Raw genomic sequence first — 23994 nt, 5'->3', positions numbered from 1 at the left:
GTAACATGGGCCAGTGCTTGTGGGGGAAACAAAGCTCTAGTGAAGCGAGAGCAGAGGGCTCAGTCACGAATGTAGTGTCACTTCATGCTGATCAGTGTGGACATTTAGAGGCACGCCGCTGCTGCACATACACGTATGTACTCTACAGAGCGAAGACGGACGGACAGACGGCCTAGTGAGATGAAAAAGGAACATCTTTTAACGAAAAGGTCACAGCTGTAACTGGAAACATAATAAGCTGTTCTCTGGGTTTAAGAGAATCCTGGAGCAGAATGTGACAAACTAAGAAACACGGTAGAATTAGTGGTGAAGTTGTAAGCCATTAAAAATTTGTTTGCTTTATGTCTAATAACCTTACAGAATGAATGTATTCACTAGACAATAACAAATGATACTCCCAGTAGTGCAAGCACCAGCCAAGTTAAAGGACCTAACCGATCAAAATCAGTGCTAAAAGAGAGGGTATGAGTAAAAGCAACTCCAAACAAGTGACAACCAAGAGGTCACGCCATGATCAAAGGATGAGACACTAAAACAGTGCCCAAAAGGTCCACCACATGCCCTTTAAAGGGGAAGAAACCTGCCAACATCCATCTGCGTGCATTTCACTATCTTTCCTTCATCTCTGCTCTCAGTGTCCTTCCCACTCTTTCATTTTGACTATGACGGGCTGCCCCCTTAAAATAAACAAATAAATAAACGTGCATTCCTCCCCCCTCCCCGAGGCTCTATGCAGGAAGGTAAACATGTCCACTATGGTGAGCTCAGACCACGCGGATGCTTCGCTCCAGGTAACAGTCGTCCTCCACGGCTCTGCGCCCACCAGCAACATCTCGGCGTTCACAAGCAGTGCAGAGTAGCCAATCTGAACAGATTTCCGCTTCAGTGCCAGACCATCCATCCTCAAGCAAGGACATCCATGGATTTGATGAGGATGTTGATTCAAATCAGGGTCTACAGTCTGACCTCTACCTACAGTACCTGGCTGATGGCTTATATTCTGTCTGAAAAGCATCACCTTTGATTTTTGAAGGGTTTACTTCTTTTGTAAAGAATGATCTGCTCTTGAATAGCATGGAAGCCATTGTGAAGGCTTAGGGGGCGTTTAGACTGTACAGCCCTGTCTTAAAATAATGGAAGAGGCTGCACTGGTGGGGTTGTGTGAATTCAGGTTTCGGTGAGATGATGAAATATGATCGAGGGAGCTTGGTTTAATTGTGATGATCACCAGGTACAGTAAACAGCAGAAATCTGTATTCATTTTGCCCAAGAACGTGCACTTTCAGAAATGTGAACAGAGCGCCTTACCAGATTCCATTGCATTGTGGCACCACTTGAGCCAGGATCAACTTTTTTGCTGGACAACCCTCTGCGTCAGCACCCATGCTGCGTCAACACAGTGGTCCCATTAAATTAATGATGCGGTTGTCTGTCCGTGATTCTTTTGCACAGCAGATCAAAAGTAAACTAAAAACTGCCAGATTTACTAAGTAAATGTGAGCTGCATTAAGTTTGCAGCCGGCAGTTCATTACGCAGTAAGGTTCTGGACTGAACCTAGTACTGCCCTCCAAGCACATTCAGCAAGTGAAGGAAATCAGAGGAAAAATCTGAATCAAATCAATATTTATAGTGTGACCACCCTTTTCCTTTAAAACAGCATTAATTCTTTTAGGTACACTTGCACAAAGTCTGGGATTCTGTATGCATGTTGTCAGGTGTATGATTAAACAATTATGCCAAAAGAAACAAACTGCAGCAGACGAAAGACACATCATGCGTACTTCTCTTCACAATCGCAAGATCTCCAGAAGTGCCATCAGCTCAGAGCTGCAGATAACAGTGGGACCCTGGTACACCCAGCTACTGTCCGGAGAAGTCTGAGCAGAAGTGGCCTTCATAGAAGACTTGCGGCCAAAAAGCCATGCCTCCGACATGGAAAACGTCAAGCGACACAACTATGCATAGAAACACGGAAACTGGGGTGCAGAAAAATGCCAGTAAGTGCTCTTAACTGATGAGTCAAAATGTAAAGTATCTGGCTGGTGGCTTGAACGTTTTGGGATGCATTTCTACAAAGTGGAGTTAGGGATTTGGTCCGAATTAATGGTCTCCTCAATGCTGAGAAGTACAGGCAGACACTTATCCATCATGCAGTACCATCGGGGAGGCATCAGATTGGCTCAAAATTTATTCCGCAGCATAACAACAGCCCCAAACGAGAGTCATTAAAGTCCAGCGAAAGTCATTAAAAACTATCTACTGAAGAAGAACAAGGAGTCCTGGAAGTGATGGTATGGGCCTCACAGAGCCTTCATCCCAACATAATCGACTCTGTCTGGGATTACATGGTGAGAGAGAAGCAACTGAGCCTGCCTAAATCCACTGAAGGTAGTTCTCAAAGATGTTTGGGCCAATCATCCTGCTGAGTTCCTTCAAAAACTATGTACAAGTGTACCTAGAAGAAATTTTTCCTGGTCACACCAAATATTGATTTCATTAGATTTTACTTAATTTATAAAATATAATATATTAACTTGTTTGTTTTTGAAAGCATTGTTACTTTACAGCATTTTTTCCACACCTGCCTACAGTATCTAATTATTAACAGACAAGAACACAATAAACACACTCATGAAAAGGAAAAAGGAAATGAAATGAAAAGGAAATCAAAGTGAAATGATAAGACAAATGAAAAACACACATACATAGATATCAGAGCAGGTGGGGGGTGGAGAGTGTTGATATGGATGTTGACTTGATGATTTGATAAATACAGCCTATGTGAGCAGAATGCATCAAATCTACAGCTTTAAAACAGGTGTAAAAACCGCAGTATATCCGGCCCTGTGTGTCTTGTATTTTCTTTCGTATACTCTGTTAAGATCAATGGCTTTTGACTATCCCATGTCAAAGATATTAATGGAACAACCATGTTCACAAACAATCTTTAATTTAACAAACTTGTGGTTGCAATGCTCCTTTAAAGGAAAAATCAGTCAGGACATACAGCAGTAGTGAATTAACTGCACTTCAACTGCTCTAGAACAGTCTGGAATGTGCACTGCACAGACAAATTTGACTCCAGACAGCTTTCAGACTGAAGGAACTAATTGCACGACAACTGTCAAACTGAAAATTCAGGTCATCGGTTTGGCGTACAGTAGACTTGTGTTCTTAGAGTCCAGCCTATACGCTGCATAATCCCGTTCCTCTGTAATGCGTAGGTGGACAAGGTGTGGGCTGATGTTCATTACTTTCCTCTCTGCGAGTCGATACTCTTCCTTAGTCTTCAAGCGCTCCCGTGGTGATACTATGTATACCCTAGCTGCCAAATACAGCATAATACTGTGAGCGTGTGTGTGTGTGTGTGTGTGTGTGTGCAGCAGAGAACATGATGTGATTAGGGTGACAGGAATGTACATCCATATCCAAGATTTCGTCTCTAATAAAATCACTAAATATTACAGAGTTCTTCTTTGACAACATTGTGTCAATGCTGCTACCACAACCACCCACTGGTTAAAGGTGTCAGTGTGTCTACCTCCTTTTTAAAAACCTTTGCATAAAAACCTCCAGCAAGTGACAGCATTTTCTTGTTTGAAATAATTTCACCAATATAGCTCCCCTCAGGGCTGAGTCTCAAAACGTCCCTGCCTCAAGACACACGGATAAAATTAATAAATAATTTCAAGAATAAATTCATATATAAAAATCCTGACCAGCAATGCAGTGAAGTAGGACATTGGCTTTGAGTAAGTCCACTCAAAGCCTGCAAAGAGAGACAAGTCTCAGTGCTCCAGGTCTGAGAGACATGGGGACAAAGGCTGATGTGAGGCTGATGATGGTTGCGGTTTCCCTTATGTTTACCATCATTTCCCTTCACAAACAAAGGCCAGGCTGGAAAAGGCCAGCATTGCAGGCAGACGAGGATAGGGGGAGCGACAGAGAAAAGAGAACTAGAGATAAGGGAGAGAGTGAGAGAGGGGTAATCACTGATATGAGAGAGAGAGAGAGAGAGAGAGAGAGAGAGAGAGAGAGAGAGAGAGAGAGAGAGAGAGAGAGAGAGAGAGAGTTCAGGCTAAGCTGCCTCCAGACACCACGCGGCTCAGAGCAGATCGAGAGTGACGGCTTGCTGATTAGTCAACTCGCAGCCCCCAAGACTGGAGTCTGCATACATGTACGTACACACACACACACACACACACACACACACACACACACACACACACACACACACACACACACACACACACACAGTTGTATTGCATTTCATTTAAATAAACCCCGCTGTTATCACTGCACACATTAAAACATATAGACACACAAACACGTAAACACTCATATCTAAAGGATGTTCATGTCATGACAGAATCTACCAGAATAAAAACGTCTGCAGTACTGTCTGCAGGTCTGCAATGCGCACGTATGTGCTCATAATGTGAAGAAGGTGTGTACCTTGATTGGGAGTCAGGATGTGGATGGGGTTTGGTGGTTAGTTACCTTGAGGAGATAGACGGGGATGTTGCTGAAGTCCACAGGGAGTTTGAGAAGGAAACGGGCTGAGAACTCTCCTGTCTGGAGAACAAGAAACAGAGGCAAGGACATACATGAAACAAGCGGGAACATTCAGTCTGCACATGGAATTATTATCAATATTGTTTAAAATTTCCAGTGTTGGAGCCAATACAATACCCAACTTTTTGTAGCGGCTACAAACAACACTTTTTTGAAGCATTAAATACTTAAAACCTCTTTTTTCATTCAACAAAATATGCCAAACTGCTCGATGCAAACTGTTGAAAAAGAACCGTGCCTTAACAAATTAAAGTCTAAAGTAAGAAAAGTTTTCTGATTTACAAAACGGCTACTTAAAAATATGACATATTTTGATATTCTACTTTGATAGTAGACTACTTAGACTTCCTCACTTGAGTTAACACTGTTCTGTCTCTACACCAACGACTGCGGAAGACAATAAAAGGACAGACACATTCTTAAATTTGAATATGACCGTCTGCCATGGTCTTATACAGTGGTGCGATGGGACTAAACCAGAAGATATGGTTACTGACTTCAGAAAAACATCTCAAACCAGTGTTGAAAAGGACAAGAAGTGGAAACTGCTGAGAGCTAGAAGTACTTTGGTAAATATATTGAAAAGAAATACAGCTTTGATGTGAACACAGAGGCAACATGCAAGAAAGGGCAACAAAGAATTTCTGCAGAGACTAAATGTTTTTAGTATTGGCAGAAATGAGGTCAGTCCTGACCTCATTGATTTATTGGTATGGGAATATAAATGCGCGAAAAAGGACATAAGCGAGCAACATAGTCAGGGTAGCGATGTCATCTCTCATAAATTTACATTTTATGCTGCCTTGCTACAAAATGAATTTCCCCTCAAGGGACAATAAGATCTGAACTGAACTGATCTATGGGAACTGTCTGGTCAGTACTAAAAAAGTACTGAGGTGTGATACCTAGCCCTAATCAGCATTCTTCTATCCTTCCACCTTGTACAAGATGGGGTCAGCATACAATTGCAATGTGTAACGTTCATGAGTTATTGTCATTACGTTCTTACGAATGTGTCTTTACAGATGCCCACATGATGACACAATGATGAAAATCATGTACCTTACGGCAGCATATCGTGACCTGGTTCTTTGTATAATCAAACAGGAAGTCTTCTTACCAGGGACAGAAAGAGTACTAGATTATTGTACTCTAGTAAAAGTACTGTTACATATATACATTCATCAGTCAAGTTTAGTGAAGCAAAAAAGTTGGTAAGTTAAAATGTCCTTTTTACTGTGTTACATTAAGGGTGAAGTAAACATGTTATAAGATACATGATTCTACTGTTAAATTAAAGAACACCATTAAATGTGTACACAAGTGGAACAACATCCCACCACCGAGCCCTTATGTCCAAACCAACAACAAATTCCATTTCAAGGCAGACAACACGGACAAGTATAAACAATATACAGCGACTGCAGCCACAAACACACACATTAAAAAGAGCTCCGCAGTTTTTACACACCGTAGATTGCAACACACACTACACTGCATTGTAGCGCTACACAATGGTTGTTGACGTTGTGATCTCGAGAGTGTGTTGTATCCATCAACAAGTGTACTCATCTGTCTGAATGGCATTCTGTGAGGTCCTCCTCTCTGCTCAATGCATACCCCATCACCTGTCAACCCAACCTGTCTGCCCCACTGTAGTTGCTGCTGACTGAGAGCTATGCAGTCACAGCTGCGACAGAGATTATTGTTAAAAACAGTAGAAAGGCCTCTCACACCTCACTGATCTGCTCCATGCTCACACTTTTTCAAGTGACTTTTGGTGTTTACTCTGTAACAGATGGGACTTGAAATGTAGCGAAGTACAATACTTGTAATAAAAAGCACTTAAGTAAAATTACCAAGTACTATGGATTATGCCTGCACACAAAATTGTGTGTGATATATACAAGAATTTGATTGTATAAATAGTATTTTTTGTATAATGGCATAGCAGTATAAGGGAAAGTCGAACGTTGCTCGTGTCATTCAATGTCATCTCAACCTCAAAAGTATTGATGTTCTCACCTGTAGACTGACCAAGCTATAGGGAAAACATATGAACAGCGTTTCCAAGGTAGAATGTTCCTATTGGTATCACATGACTTGATGATGTTTCTGGTGAGTTTTTTGTAGGACATCACAAACATTAACCAGTGCCCTACCCAGCTGTTCTTGCGTCCAGCGTAAATCTCCATGTTGCGGCCGTAGTTGGGATCCTCCAGCAGGCTATCATACTCAAAGAGCAGCCTGGAGCTTTCACGCAGACGCTGGCACTGGTAGTGGTGGTACTGCTGGATAAGTTCCTTCACCAGCTGGAGCAAACATTCTGGGTTCCCAGCATCCCACTGAACCAAGTGCTGAGGTAGAGACCAGGGAAGAGGCAAAAAGACAGACATGAGGTATTCCATTCATCTTTAAAAAAAGTAGGCACGTCAAATCAATACACTATTATTGTACACTGAACAACATAATAAATGCAACACTTTTGTGCATTTGTGAGCTGAACTCAAAGATCTAAGACTTCCTCTATGTACACAGAAGGCCTATTTCTCTCACATGTTGTTCACAAATCTGTGTTAGTGAGCACTTCTCCTTTGCCGAGATAATCCATCCACCTCACAGGTGTGGCATATCAAGATGCTGATAAGACATCATGGGGATTGCACAGGTGTGCCTCAGGCTGGCCACAATAAAAGGCCACTCGAGAATGTGCAGTTTCACTGTATTGGGGGGGGGGGGGGGGGGGGGGATCCAGAAACCAGTCAGTATCTGGTTTGACCACCATTTGCCTCACGCAGTGCAACACAGTGAGGTGGATGGATTATCTCGGCAAAGGAGAAGTGCTCACTAACACAGATTCTGACAGATTTGTGGCGCAAAAAGATATTTTATTATGGCTTTAGAAACAAACAGGGTGCTATACTGTCGAGATGTCAAATGTCATCTAATGGGGAAATCCTGGTAAGATACACTAATTAATACTAAAGACTACTAATTGTCTCGACCATGGACTCATTTGTTTCCAGTACTACAGAAAAGTACACAGCGCTGAAACATCCAGTCTGCTACATGTGGTTAGATGAACTGGGTGATCAAGTTGAACAACCCACATGACTCTGAAAGACATTTGAAACAAACATTAGGAACACTTGAGATTTAAATAAATAGGAGTAGTATAGTGGGTAGAACATGTGCTATTGTAGCAGTAGGGATCGTTGGGAAGACCATGGCAACAGTAATAGCCTAATCCCGACAAACAGCACTTCTCATTACCAGATCAGAGGGAAAGGGTTGTGCCATAGGATGTCCTGTTGCCACACAGTGATTTAGACAGATAAGGGCAAAGTCTTGAGCCTCGCCTCTTTTATCTGCAACTTTTCCGACCTCTGCTGCCACTCTGATCAATAGCTATAGATTTTTGATAAGAGTGCAGTTTCATGGTGATATATCACGCTCAGACAACTTATTTACATGTTTATTATGGTGCACTGATTTAGCAAAGCTCAAACGATTTGAGCTTATTATTTTGTGTATCTTGCATGTCTAAATGACCCGTGACGTGCACAGACTTTCCCTCCCTTCACTCTTTAATTCACTCATCACAAACACCACTGCCCCACCGACTGAGGCCAGAAACCAACATGCAGATTTACAGGACAAAACTACAGTCATATGCTACCACTTGTCACATACAAGTAAGCAGAACCCACCAAACGTGACCTTCTACCGGGGTAATTCTACCAAACAGATGTTTTTCCTCTCTTAAGGGGAACCTGTCCATCGATGCGTAAGAAATAAAATGCTTATAATTAACGCAAACAACACTGTGCAAAAATAAATTGCAGGAAACATGTCAGGCCTAATGAAGACAAATGGATGGCTGAGCTCCTGAGAATGATTGCTGTGAAAGCTTTACAATAGTATGGCACGCAAGTCAAGACCAAAGCAAAATGATAAAACAAACCAAACATAACAGGCTGTATGAGTTTACTGCAGTGGACTCTGAAATGACAGTGCTTGTTAATTTAAAGAGATTTATGCTGCTACAAGAAAATGGGACTTTGAAGAGCTGTCATATGTCAATTATACTTTTCACACAATCACCACCTTTTCAGATTTGATAGACATCATTTTAGGTTACAGATTAAATGTGCAACTGGGGAAACTTTTTCCCCCTGACAGATGTAATGATGTAATGTGAAGAGGATGGAAATGATGACGGTAATATTTGAGGTAAAAAGGATAGTAGTCATTTTGGGGTATGGTGTAGGTTTCTAAGCAGCCACTGAGGCCTGAAAAGTGAAAGTGATTCCTTTCCCAACTCATTCTGAAAGTGAAACACTGCTGGCACAGTCAAAATGTGAGTAGACGAAAAATCAGCCGTGTAACCTGATGACATAACTGCAATGCCAACATAAAAGTGTAACTATGGTTCATCATTCCTCCCCGCCTTGCTGTAGCACTAAAACCAATTAAATACAGGTCGACCTAAATGATGAGTGAATCGGAATAGAGCCATTTTGGTGTGTACTGTGTGGGAGGCAGAATTAATAGGTGCTGGAAATACTGTAACCATGAATACCCCTTACATTAAGGTGTCAAAAGCAGGATGTCTTTGACTTGCATTCGCTTGTCTTCCCGAATGTTTATCTTTTTATCCGTCTGTATGCCTTTCTGTCTGGCAGCCTATTTCAGCCCAATGGAGAAAGCTTCCATTGTTTTAGAGTGACCCACACCCCCCTCTGCAATGGTAGAAGGGTGGCAAGGCCAGGCTAAACAGAGACAGTGACCTCATCGTCCTGATCCACCAGTGGTTACCAGCAATGCCGGGATTCCCGAAACAAGGGGGCGATGCAAACAAGGATGGGCATTGTCCTAAAGAGGCAGTCAGCGCTCTGGGGCAGGAGCGAGCTGAAACTGAGGAGGGACTGAGGAAGTGCTGTGTCAGGATTGTGACACAGAATATCAGTGTTTCTCTGCTGAGGAGAGGCAGGGAAGAGAGCTCAGGCAAGTAGGCCAAGGCCAATGAAAACAGGCTTGAGACTCAGTTTTGGTTTCATTGGTAGGTAATAATGACACGCTCAACCAAAACTGAACCTTTGTAAATAATGAAGTGAAGTGAGAGGAGATGCTGTACAACTTTATTACTTTTTAAATGTTGCAGTTGTGAAGCACATACCTGAGAGTGAGATATTTGTTTTCACTAATACAACTGTTGTTCAAAAAAAGGTGCAGCAACAAGAAAGGCTCCCATATGTTAGGACAGGAGTGCAGGAGAAACACTCCCTCAGTAATTACAGTTAAGGTTTCCTCATGCTCAGTAATTAACCTCAACTCGTCTTGCAGAGCTACCCGCTGGCCAATGAAAGAGGAGCTGAGCTTGTCCTGGGCGGCTCCCAGGTGAAACAGGGTGTTGCTGGAAGAGAGCTAGGTTGACTTCTGCCAGTATAAATAATGGCTATTATATACATATTAAGAATACTAAGAGTCTACAGTCATGTTAACTGCTCTGTGAAACTGTACTCTAAATGCTCATATCGGATTGGTAGCATTTTCACAATCACAATGTTACTGACCATTTTCACAATCTTAGTTTAGTGTGTTAGCATGCTAACATTTGCTAAATCGCACTAAACACAAAGTACAGTTGAGGTCCTTAGGAATGTCAATAGTTGGTCATAATCCAAAGTATTGGACAACTTGAACTTTTTATCTAACAATGTCAGGGAGTACCAGGAGAAATCCCGAAGGACCGGTTGCTCTGTGAGCCGTTTGAGTAGCCCATTCTACCACTGAGATGCATCATCGGCCCACTTTGATTATGCAGCTGTCCACCACCTCCTCCTCAAGATCCTCAATACCAGTACAACCACTAGTCCAGGTTTTGCAGCCAGAGGCGTGAGACAGAAGACAATAGGGATAAGCAAGGTTTGGGTTTAGCTGACTATTTAGTAGGGCTGGACGACATGACATAAAATCATAATTACAATCAACTGAACATTTTACCTCTATTACGATTATTTTGTTTTGTTGTTAATTGCTCTCATAGTTCACTGACAAGGTGTGTACTCTAAATATGCTCAACTGGAACATTTGGGATGTTTTTTTTTCAATTCACAAATGTCAAAAAGCGATTATCTAAATGTTAGTGATAATGTAATGTTGACAGAAAGCAAGAGGTTAAAAAGTGCAGTGCCAGACTATATGTGGCGTGCACATAAACATGTTCCCCCTGTTTTCCGCGCATCGCCGCTGCTGAATGAATGACCGCTGCTATTACAATTTCACACGATCATTACTATCAATGCGCAACACTCAATGCTTGACTAGCTTCCTCTCCTCATTCTTCAAAGGAGTCTACGTGACAGGCGCTGTTATAACAGCAGCGAAGTTAGGTCTTTTAAGGGCAGTGCAATGTATGTGTGTAGTGAGTGTGTGGGTGAGCGAATGAGAGAGAGCGGGCAGCAGCAACTAAGGGTGAAAACGAGTTTAGCAGAGGAAAACATTAGCAGGAAGTTGTCAGTCTGGCAGTAAATGTACAGTGTAGGTCACAGTGTGTCTGTTAATAAAAGTCTGTCTGTTGATGAAAAGTGAAGGTACTTGGAGCTAGCAAACATCTCCCTGTTTTTCTGGTCTGAAAGCTGAGCAGGACTGGACTGGGTGGAGTCACGTGACTGCACACGCAATGAACACACAGTGGGGAAAATATTAAGAGGACCAAAAAAAGAGAAATTACCAACAAAATTATGTTGGTTAAAGGTTCTGAATATCAGTTCTAATTAATCGTCTAGCCCTACTATTTAGCTGTATCAGGTGCCTTTTGTTAATGTGCTCATCATTCTCACTTTTTGTGAACGGACCAATCACTGCCTGGACGGGGAAAAAGGTTGAATGCCACAGTAAACTTGAAATGTTGAACTCATTGTTACGCACGAATGGTTATGATGATGATTGACAAGATGGTTCTTAGCATTAACAAATTTGAGACTAACCATCCAGGTACAACAAAACATTTTGCTGGGAAAAAATCCTACAGGACACACTGCATCCTCTGTACCAAATTCCATGGCAATCCATCCATTGGTTGTCAAGACATTTCACTAAAAACAAAAAAAAAGAATTTACCTCTTGGTAGTGCTACAGGTAAAGTCAGAATCAATAGGATTTAACCTCTGGGACCAATGAATAATTAAAATTTCATGGAAATCCATCCAATAGTTGTAGTAGTAGTCGACAGACAGACCCAGGTCAACAATGACATCTCTACAGCCATGGCGCTATCATGGCTAAAAACTCAAAACTCAAAAACAATAACAAACAACAGGACACTGTACTGGTTTGTCTTATACTGTACTGAATGTTCTGACTTTGAGTTAACAAGGTAGTGCTTGAATGCTGCAGCAAAGCATTGGTGTAACACAGTGGGGGAGACATTGAAAAGCACTGAGCCAAAAAGCAATGTGTTACAATGTGTGTGTGTTTGTGTGTAGACATGTGAGTCTGTACAGACTCTTCACTGAATTGATTTTATACGCTCTACTGAAGGCTGTGTGCCAAAACAAATCTATGTGATTTTTTCATGAATAGGATAAGCCCTGCGGAAAATGTACAGATTTGATACATAAAAAAAACAAAAGATGCAATAGTTGCAATCAAGGCTGTTTGAGAGCTGAGATTTAACGTTTGATGAAATGAACTAAATAAAAATCCATCTACATGCCCTCTAGAATCATTCTGTATGGAAGGAACATCTTTCTTAGGGCTTTATCCACAGGGGGTAAATATCATAGTCCTCAACAATACTCCCTGGTTCAATCTGGACCTTATAATCCAATTATTGTGTCACAACACACTGGCTAAACCTGTGTCAAATGATTAAGCCTAAACTTGGCTTATGATAAAACCTGTCACCTCTAATAAATAAACCACTGATACCTTCCTTTTCAAAAAGAGCATATATCTGTATAGAAAGCAATTTATAATCGTATTACCTTAAAATATTAGGATTTGATATAATATAAATGTTAAAAACTGCTTATTAAAAATATATTGGATTAGCAATAGAATTTAGAATTTAGGGTATTCATGTAGCAATGTGTCCAAGCCAATGTTAAAAACAAAGTCAAAATAGCACAGTTGGTAGACATAAATATTATAGAACACTATGCCTTTAGAAAGAAAATACCTCTGCCAATTGATTAACTTACTCAAATGACACCTTTTTAAATTAGACAGACATACTTAATGAGTGTGGCTTTGAACATGAAGAAATATGTAAAAAAAAAGAAAAAAAAAAAAAGAAAGAAATAGAATAATTTATAATAATAGAATAAATAATAGAATAGTTTGTTCTTTAAGAAATTAAGAAAATGAAGGAAAGCAGTTCACAGAGAAACATGCAATTTGTAGTCAAACATGGCCATGGAAATACTTGCAAAATACGGGTAAAATTAGCCAACAAGGTCTGATGAGTTTCAAAGAAATCTATTAGATCAATAACATTTGCTAATAAGCACTGAACACAAAGTACAGCTGATGCCTAAAGATGAAAAGTCAGACAATCAGTCACTAGGATTTATTCTCTGGGGACATAAAAATCCATCCAATAGCTTTGGCAGACCCAGATAAACAATGCCATCCCTACAGCCATGCCACTATTGTGGCTAAAAACCCAATTATGGCCAATAAAAGGACATTGCACTGGTTCAGCTTGTATTGTACTGAATGTTCTGACTTTGAGTTAACAAGGTTGTCCTTGAATGCTGCAGCAAAGCATTGGTGTAGCATAATGGGAGAGACCGTGAAAAGCACTGTGCCAAAAAGAAATAGCCATATGTTACAATGTTTCATTAGTGGTGAAGGTTTTGTCATATAACAAAGAACTGGACAAATTAAAATTTGACCTGCTGGTGGATCTAGAGGAAAAGTCAGAGCATCACCACAGTTATTAGAAGATATCCTTTTGGGGTCTTGAATTTCTGTAGCAAACTTCACTGCAATCCATCCAAAAGTCGTCAAGATTGTTCAAACTGTCTCATGGATCACCAGAGTCAGCACAATTCATCCTCTGGGGGCCATGGATGTCTGAACAAAATCCCATGGCAATCCATCCAATAGGTGTATAGATAATTCAGGTTGTACCAATGTGGTGGACCGACAGACTGACTGCCATCCCTAGAGTCACCCCTCTAGCATGGCTAAAAACAACTCACCATGTAGTATAGTTTGAATAAAGAGAAACTACTTAGTTTAAATTTGTGACTTATTGCATCAAACTAATAGACATTTTAACACATGAGCACTGAGCCATGATTCCTCTAAGCAACAATTTTAGTGAGTCTGAAGTATTGTAACTATGTTGAGGAAAAGGGAAGAACTCAACAGAAACAGTGTTTTCCTTTAAGAACAAAATGTACACCTAAATTGGGAATCTTCACGCTGAATAGACCCAAGTTGACAGAATTATGTCTTCCTGTGCCATCCGTCTGTACCATCTTCGATCCAATATTTATCTTAGGCCAATGAGAGAGGGACTGGCATCTGAAAATGCAAGATAATTATATAGGCCAAGAGACGCTATTTGTTTTTACGTCTTAAATGTGATTTTTATAGATGCTGGCAACCTGATCCAATAAATCGCTGTAGACTTGAAAGTGTGAGGCATTAAAAAACTCCCAAGTATTAAATTAATCTCTGTTAGTCTCTAATTCAAGTGTGGGCTCACACCCTGTTTCGCCCCCAGAGAGTGCCAAGTCTAAGATCACGCTAAATTGCTCTTGTCATGTGTTTAAGACACTTGGCATTCTCATCCCAGTGTTTTTTCACTGTGATCTGTGTAGTTTGTGTCCAACACAGTGCAACTTGTTGAAATAAACAGCACTTTTTGACTAGTTTTAATGTGGTTCAGTAACTGCTTTAGCCCAATACCAATCCACTGTGAGTGCTGATACCCCATCTTAGTCTTGGCACTTACGTGTCTTGTTTTCTCCCATCCATCAGCTGGTGTTTAGGAATTGCCAAACCCATTTCCACCAGCCATCTCTGGTAGCAAACAATGGCCTGCCTACTAAAAGCATTCCCAGACCTGTCAGTGAGCCCTGCCAATAATAAACACCAATAAAAACGGGAACACATTATTCCCAAAAACGGGAAGGAAGCAGGAGCAACAGTTAGTACACTTTGCCCAGGTTGACATAATCTTGCTTCATGGGCCATCTGAGGTCCATTGTTAGAACAGCAACAGGGGACGAGCTGAAGCAGCAGATAGGAAGTGCTCACCATTGCATGGCATTCAGGATTATCAGGGGGTAATGTGAAGTCAGGAATGCTTCCTTTTCCTTGACGGGAGAATGCTTGGATTGGCTTTACACTCTATTGTGTTTGTGGGAGTTGTCCTGATATCTAAATTACAAACAATGTCTTATTGTACAACACCATAACTTCTCTGAGAAATCTTAACTTTCTAAAAAGAGGGAAAATAAACAAATCTTACTGTTAATACATACAACAACATTTCATTGGCCAATGACCCTGACTGACATGAAAGCATTAAATGATAAGGCTGCTGTTATTCTATATTGTTCTTATTATCAACACATCCAATGAAAAGAACAAACACAACAATGCCTTCACGCTTTACTTTCCAACTTCTCTATGCGATCAATGGCACGCCGCGCCCAGTAAAAGTAACGGTACACAGAACTGGCTCTGTTTGTACCTCATTTATGGGGTCACAAGTTGGTATGTTTCTGGTACAGCAGAGAATTTTTGTTTGTGTTATTTATTTTGAAATGTGTAAACATTCAACAGTGGCTCATTGGCCACAATTCTTAATGTAACAGTGAAGGCACTATATTACGGGTATATTGGCAATAAGAAAAAATAAAGGGAATGCTCCATCGTAAGAACAACTGCAGCTTGTGTTCATTTATACAGGGCATGCATAACGGACTGACCAAAAATGCACATGTGAAGGTACAATTGTAGCTGGACTCGACAATTTGACCATATGCTGTATTCTCTACGACGAGTGTGGTTCAGCAGCAATAACACTCCTATAGCTTATGAGTTATTACTTTAGCACAGTCCAAATCTGCAGTGAGAGGCTGCCTGAACACTGTCGGGGGAAGGACGGGCCTGCCCGTTTGTTTTTGTCTCGTTCTGCTATGTCGTCGTAAATGACACGTTTGAAGTGCTTCTGTTTACCCGACCAGGGGTTGTCAAATATTCTCCGTCACTGACTATGACTGCACAATCAATGAAATATTGATCGTGATTCCGATTTTAGCTTCCCACAATTAAATGAACATGATCGACGACGATATCGGCAAGTAAAATGGAAAACTCTGCTGCATATCAAATCAAGCGCTTCCTAAACTCACAGCCAACGGGACGATTTGGCTGCGTGCGCACCCTCCTGCTGCTACAGTCCAGAGTACACCACGTTCCAAATTATTATGCAAATTGGAATTAAGTGTCATAAACATTAAATATTTTGTTTTTAAATCAAACTCATGGATTGTGTTTCCGGGCTCTTTGGACCACTGAAATCAATCTCAGACACCTGTGACAATTAGTTTGCCAGGTGAGCCCAATGAAAGGAAAACTACTAAAGGATGTTCCACATTATTAAGCAGGCCACAGGTTTCAAGCAATATGGGAAAGAAAAATGATCTCTCTGCGGCGGGAAAGCGTCAAATAGTGCAATGCCTTAGCCAAGGTATGAAAACATTACATATTTCACGAAAACTTAAGCGTGATCATCTTACTGTGAAGAGATTTGTGGCTGATTCAGAGCACAGACGGGTCCGTGCAGATTAAGGCATAATGAGGAAGGTTACTGCCAGGCAAATTAATCGGATTAAGAGAGCAGCTGCTAAAATGCCATTACAAAGCAGCAAACAGGTATTTGAAGCTGCTGGTGCCTCTGGAGTCCCACGAACCTCAAGGTGTAGGATCCTCCAGAGGCTTGCGGTTGTGCATAAACCTACTATTTGGCCACCCCTAACCAATACTCACAAGCCGAAACAGTTGAAGTGGGCCCAGAAATACATGAAGACTAATTTTCAAACAAGTCCTATTTACTGATGAGTGCCGTGCAGCCCTGGATGGAGTAGTGGATGGTTGGTGGATGGCCACCAAGTCCCAATAAGGCTGCGACGCCAGCAAGGAGGTGGCGGAGTCATGTTTTGGGTCGGAATCATGGGCAAAGAGCTGGTAGGCCCCTTTAGGGTCCCTGAAGGTGTGAAAATGACCTCGGCAAAGTATACAGAGTGTCTGACTGACCACTTTCTTTCATGGTACAAAAAGAAGAACTGTGCCTTCCGTAGCAAAATCATATTCATGCATGACAATGCACCATCTCATGCTGCAAAAAATACCTCTGTCATTGGCTGCTATGGGCATAAAAGGAGAGAAACTTATGGTGTGGCCCCCATCCTCCCCTGACCTCAACCCTATTGAGAACCTTTGGAGCATCCTCAAGCAAAAGATATATGAGGGTGGGAGGCAGTTTGCATCAAAACAGCAGCTCTGGGAGGCTATTCTGACATCCTGCAAAGAAATTCAAGCAGAAACTCTCCATAAACTCACAAGTTCAATGGATGCAAGAATTGTGTTAACTAATGTTAACATGTAACTTGCCCTGTTAAGATGTGTTTGATTTAAATCGCTTTTGATTTCAGTAAATATGATCTCCTTATGCTGAAAATTCAACAAATGACCATTTTCAGTTATTTGCAACCTATAAAATGTTTACAAAACTCTGCTGTGCATAATAATATGGAACAGTGCATTTTCAGTTTTTTATTTTTGAAAAAAATACTGTTTTCGTTGGGTGGTTTGTTCAATGAAATTTGACTTATACCCTAAAAGTTGGTGACTTGAAAATTATACTGACTGTCATTTTTGTGACTGTGTAGGAAAATCAGTGTAAAATATCATTTGCATAATAATATGGAACATGGTGTAGGCAGCAAAGTCCACAATTCTACATGTGTCCTCTGCGCTGCAGCTGCCGGAGCTGGTCGCAGCCCTTCTATCCAGTGCTTGGGAGTCCGTCAGACGCAGCACCTCGCAGAAGTGTGCTAGATGGAGCTCTCGGCTCCACGAAGAATACACAAGTCTATTTTTGACTGAAGCCGCGTCAAACTGCACAGAGCAGATTGAACTGGGCAGGAAGTCAGACACAGAACGGCACAGAGAATCCGGTCAATTTTCAAAATAAAACACCCTGTGCATACTTCCAATCATACATCAACAAAAAACACAGTTGTCGTTGTCTTGCTGGCTTTAGCCATCGCATTGGTTGGTTATATCGCCACATAGCGCAGCAAAATGGGATTGATGCGGAGGAGGTTGGAGGACAAGTAAGTAATCCTGATAAGGGTTTTTTTAATTTTATTTCCTTTACACTGCTTGATGTTGTTTGAATGTTCATTTGTATTGTATGTCTTGGTGAGCCAAAGACAAATTTCCACCTCGGTGGACAATAAACACTAATCGGTGTCTATTTTTCCTGAATCTAATTAGGAAACCGTAACTAATACTCCCCTACAGTGGATCTATACGTAATGGGAGGAGCCTCCAGCTCTGGTTTCTCATTTGTGTTTGCCATTCAGAGGCAGCGACACTACATCAGCTTGATTAACCTGGACAACCAGGCAGAGACAACTATCACGCTATAGCTGGTAACAACTGCGCACTGCCAGAACTTTCGCGGTAAAACTCGCGCTCTAGAATTACTGTTCTGTGCATGCGATTAGTAGACATAAATAGAAAATTCGGACAGAAATTGTTTGGGTCACAGGGTGTATCAAACCCGGGAAGTCGGATACCGAACTGACAAATACATGTACCATCACACCCCTAGCAAATACACATGCGTATACTAGAATGGCCTACTTCTCAAAGTGGATCTAGGTTAAGAAAACTGAGGAGTCACTGGATTGTCATTAAGACAATTAAATCAACATGTTTCATCACTATTCATGCCTAGAGAATGTGGACAGATAAGCAAATATGTATTTCCATACACTGAAGCAACGGGCAGAAGCCATATTTTTTCTTTACTGAAAAGGGGTTCAGTTTTCCCTGTTCATGCTAAACCAACAAGTGCTCAGTTATTTGATCCAGTGTAACTAGACAGAGCCTACCTCTGTACCACGCGACAAAGTGCTGCAGGAAGGATAAGTGGAAACATGTTGATGATATATCTTGAGAGGCCATCGAGGCTAACCCCAGGTCTCGGGCCCATAGACACACAGACTGAGAAAGATGCAAAACGCTGGGAAACTCCCAAAATGTTTTGTACCTACACGCATCACCAGACAAGTCTAGACAAGACAAATGATACATTACACACAAAGGGGACAGAGGGACAGACAAATAGAAATATTAGGTGAGTAAACAGAGAGGCACAATTAGAGATAACTGCTCTTATGTGCTGCACACTTAATCCTATCTCACAATAAAGGTAAAAGAGTGTATTTCATGTTGTTTTGGCCTATTTGTTGGTTTGCAATGAAGTATCACACGCAACAAAATACTGCAAAAGGCTTTGTAGTTCAGTTTCTCCACATGTGAGAAGTGCTGTCTGTTTAATGACACATACAATTTCACTTTAAATGTCTTATATGTATTAAAATAGAATAGGGCTGCTAATAACTGAGGGATAATGTAGCTTAAAGGTTCAAAAGATTGTTCTGAGATGTTTTGGTCGTGCATTAATTACGTCCCAAATTTTAGCATGGTTGAACTGGAACTCTCTGTTTATCCAAATCAATTTTGGATATGAGGTAAACATGATCTGTTTTTACTAGGCATATATATGTGGGCGTGTACAGTAAGTGTCAACAAATCATGGGAGTTACAGTTACAGACCAGCGCATCACAACCACAAAATGACCCTACCGCCATTACAAAAACAAGCTGAATACACAATCATCATGACAGACACTGACTTTAAATTTTTTTTATATCAAACACAAAAATTATTGAAACGGATTTAGTCAAAAAAGTCAAAATTACACTGTTGTCGTCATTTACTGAACCAGGGAAGGAAAAAAAAATAACCTTATTATGCAACAGTACATCTTCTACGTAAGGGATTTCAGTAGTATTGCTCTACACCTTCCCTCCCTCCTTCCTGCCACTGTCATTTCCTCTTCTCTGGTCATTTTTCCTAGCAACTTGGGAGTTGGCATACTCTGTTGCATTCCTGTCACTGTTCTTAAACACCATTTAAGAACAAAATGTTTCACTCACCAGTATCTTCTAAGACATCTGCCTACAGTATGTCATGGTATTTTGTCCAGGTCTCCTCCAATCACCCATCCATTTACAAACAGAAAAGTTGTTGTTTTCATTAATGCTTTCCAGCAGTAGATACTGGTGGGTGAAACATTTTGTTCTTATATGGTTTTTCCATCTCCTTTATAAATAGTGAAAAACCATCTAGCCTAAATATCAGGGGAATTGAATAAAACAACCACTTTTATCACCAATCAAAACTTATAAAGTTCTATTCCCACTGCAGTTTATCAGGGACAATAAAACCTACTCCAGTCAGTATAATAATAATACAATACAATTCAACGGCATCTACAGCTTCCAAAACAAACTACAAAATTTTAATCAACACCACTGTAAAACATTTGCATCAAATGGGGGCTGTCTTTATTGAAGGGCTATTGTATTTGTCTGAATTCATTTTAACTGTGTGTACCTAATTAACTAGTAACTGAGTCGTACACATACATGGACTGTATACTCACTACCCTGCTAGAGTAGGCCAGCACAAGTCCTCGCAGTCACCCACCACACTGATTTGGGTTTACATAAATTCAGTTCTCATGGCTCAAGGTAAAATCAACATTGCATGTTCTATACTATTTAAAACTTTAAATACAGTCTCTATGGGTTCACCACAATTAAGTCATATATGATAGGCCGCCTTTTAACTACCAACTGGAATCAATTAAATCTTTTGGTTAGACAGCAATAAATGTGTCAGAGTGGTCAAGTGATGATTAAGGCTGAGGGGACGATCAGCGGCTCCACCTCTGCCCAAAACAAACCCATTAGACCGGCAGATGACTTTCCACAGCCCTAACAGAATTAGACTCATGAAGCTCGTGCGACACTTAACATGAGTGACCATTTAAAAACAAGCCTTACAGTATGCGTATGAAAGCACGCTGAGGTGGGAAACTGCTCTGGTGGCCAATTAGCCACGGTCTGGATGCCATTTAGCCTACATTTGCACTTGACAATGAACCCTTATGCCCTAGCAACAATGCAACAGGGAACCTCAATAAATTTGTGGCAGACTTTGCTCATATGCCATGGCTCATGGAACTGTTCTGCTATAAAAGATTTATTTGTGGGAAATGTGGCCTCTCATCATCCAGCTAGAGAATTTAAGTCTCTTTTATCCTTGATGGTTTACATGTTGAAAGGACTTTTCTTAATAATCACTAAGGTTTGAGGATTTCTTCATTGTTGTTGCTGTAGTATTTCATGCAGCAGGCAGCACTTTCATGCAGGCATGTTTGTTACACAAAACTGGAGGGGATTTATTACTGGGATACTTAAAACTACTTTTTCCATTACTGAAATCAGTACATTCAAAGGTTACATTATATTTAGAAACAACTGTTTCCACTTCTGACTACTTCTGACACTTCCACAGATGACTAAAGCTGATGATACACGGAGCAACTTTTAGAGCAATGGTGCTGGGCAATGTTGCCGTCAATGGTAATGAGTAAAGATTACTACCGTAATCCCCTTCCCCCATCACTCCGCCACCCTCCCCGCACCACCGCTATTCGTTCAAAACATAGTCGGACTTGCCACCAGCAAGACTGCCCAGCAACATTGCTCAAAAAGTTCAGTATCATCAGCTTTAGAGGTGTTGGTAACCTCTGTCGAGAAATCCAAATTCACGTAACGCTTATCTGGGGAGATTACAGACAGAGAGTGGTCTAAAATAGGGGACACAGTCACCGCCGCAAATCCGGCATCCAGTGGAGCGTTGATTCTGTCAAAAAGAAAATAAGTCCATTAACAAGTGATACGAAGAGAAAGGCAACTGTCCAAAGAGCAGATGAAAACCGGTGGTGTCTCCTACTGTACTTGCTCACTAACCCCGGGTGAAACCCGTAGGCTACTCTTCTCGGGAAAGTTAATAATGAAGGTAAAAAAATTAATAATAATAATAATAATAATAAAGGCTGCGGGCTAACATCATCCTGTTTTTCATGTATTTCTTGAATTTAACGATCTCCTTCTATCAAAAACTTGCATTAGGATCCTTTTGTTACATCAAGCTTTTACATTATGTCATGAGACATTATCTAGTGTTACATCGCCTACAGCCTTTCTACTAACGAGTGTGTTGTCATCAAACACATCTGTAGAATCAATTAAGTTCCGCCTGTTGACATTTTGTTGATTTTGTAAAAGCAATAAAAGAGCGACCATGTGGATTAAACGAGTTAGCAAACACTACCTGGTGGAAAAGTAAAAGTAGGCCAGCTTAACAGCTATCCGAAAGTTAGGAGAGGGGGGGGAGAGGGAGCGAGTGAGATGAGCGGATATATCATGTGCATGTTTTAGTCCTGTCCTTCGCATTTCTATTGCACCAGCTGTACATTTCTCTGTCTAAACAGAAACATGGATAACTAACCTACTCAAGGCCTGGTGACAGCAGGGAAAAACACAAGGCTAAACAGAGAAGTTAATGATACCCTTGGCCAGCTGTAAACAAGAGCAGTGTGTTGCTGAGACATCAAGAATTCAACCAGCCACTGACAGAGGACCTAAAATTAATGTTTAACCCCACTGGATAACAAAGGCTAGAAACATATTGCTTGAAGGTAACACTTCTCATGGATTTCATCTGTTAAGGAGTAATGTAATTAGCAGTAGCACCCAATAATATTTTCATCATTAATCAGCAGAATCTTAGTTCAGAGTATTCAGTATATAGTTCAGATATTTATTTTTCACTAAATGTTGTAAAAGTCACCAAAACATTCCGCAGACACATGGTTCATTTGTTTTAAGATGATTTTTTCCTAATCCTGATGGAAATTTCCCAGGGAAAATTGGGGGGAGGGGGGTTAAGAAACTGCTGGGAATTCAGCATTTTAAAGAGTTAGAGGGGGCAGTACTTACTGAAAAAGCACAGGAAAAGGAGTGAGTAGGAGAGGAGGATCTCGGGCAGAGACACAGACGAAGGAGGATTATGAAAGCTTGAACAGCAAAACACAGCAAGGATATAAGTGAGAAAAATAAACAAGCGATGGGCTGCCAAGAACTGGCTCAGCAGAGGTACTTCCCCTTATGTGCACAGCTGGATTTGTGAGACGGTGAGCAATACTCCCTTCTCTTCTCCCAGACTCTGACACAAGCAGGGGAATTTAGCGTCTCCATGCTAGGCGGCTTCAAAAATAGCACTCTGGATAACTGCACGGTAGTGCCTTAACAACAACAAGGAAGTGCAGATTGCCATCAGTCCTTAACAATCTCCATAGTCAAGACTGTATTGAGTCAATTACAGCCAAAACACATCCACTGCTAGGAGCATTCAGTCAGCACTGTGCAAGATCATTTATTTGATTAATTTAGAACTAATCAAATATTATATTTTTGTTTTAATAAACCTAAAATGTGATGAAAGGTCCACGGTTGTCTCCTCATGAATTCAGTATGGTTTGAACCATACTGCTGTGGATAATTTACATTCAATGCCAACTTTCATTACCAACACAGGAAGTAGGGTGCCATTTATGTAAAAGTAACCGTATGCAGGTCTGGGTGGTGGATTTGGCAATACCACATTAGCATTTGCCTTTTAATTACACTTAACTACAGTCCTTTCCTTAACTTAACAAAGTGTTTTATTTCTCCAACCATAACCATATTTACACCATATTTTACTGTGATGTTTCCCTGACCATACCCATGATATTGCAGAAAGCGTAAATATTAGAAACACTGGCACTGAACAGACAATTTCTGGTAATAGGTTTGAAAGGTCATAGGGTCAATAAACACCGACCCAAGCAGCGCTGGCCAGTGGCTGAAGGCTACTGCTTGGGCTGCAATTTCAGATGGAGAAATGTAACTATACAATAACAAATCATAATTATATAGACATCAAACAGAAAACCTTTGTTGAGCTACATATCAGTCTTCTATTTCAGTTTCAAGGTTTGTTACAAGCGTATAAGTGAATACAGCTTTACAATATTTGTCTGTGCTGGTATAAAACTTTACAGCATGGGTCTCTTTCTTTTAATCTTTCAAGCAGACATACAACGGCTTTTTTTTTTTTTTTTTTTTTCCCTCTCCTTCTCTTCAACAAAGTTCTTATGAAGAAACCGTTCCACATGCTCCCAATAAAGCATGTG

General features: G+C 40.8%; 1 protein-coding gene across 2 annotated transcripts in view; it reads right to left on the bottom strand.

Annotated features, from left to right (window-relative positions):
* The window catches only part of babam2 (BRISC and BRCA1 A complex member 2), a 79919-nt gene that overhangs the window by 48822 nt on the left and 7103 nt on the right, over positions 1-23994 (bottom strand). For both annotated transcript variants that reach the window (XM_038728064.1, XM_038728065.1), the window contains exons 5-6: positions 6739-6933; positions 4502-4576 (exon numbers count right to left, since the gene is read on the bottom strand). In XM_038728064.1, the coding sequence (XP_038583992.1) occupies positions 4502-4576; positions 6739-6933 (270 nt within the window). The remainder of the gene's footprint in view (positions 1-4501; positions 4577-6738; positions 6934-23994) is intronic.

This window comes from Micropterus salmoides, unplaced genomic scaffold (assembly GCF_014851395.1).
Source record: "Micropterus salmoides isolate LMB-PRFRI ecotype aquatic unplaced genomic scaffold, ASM1485139v1 Ms_hic_scaffold_19, whole genome shotgun sequence".
NCBI lineage: Eukaryota > Metazoa > Chordata > Actinopteri > Centrarchiformes > Centrarchidae > Micropterus > Micropterus salmoides.
Note: the sequence above shows the minus strand (reverse complement) of the source record. Positions and strands in the feature narration are given on the sequence as shown.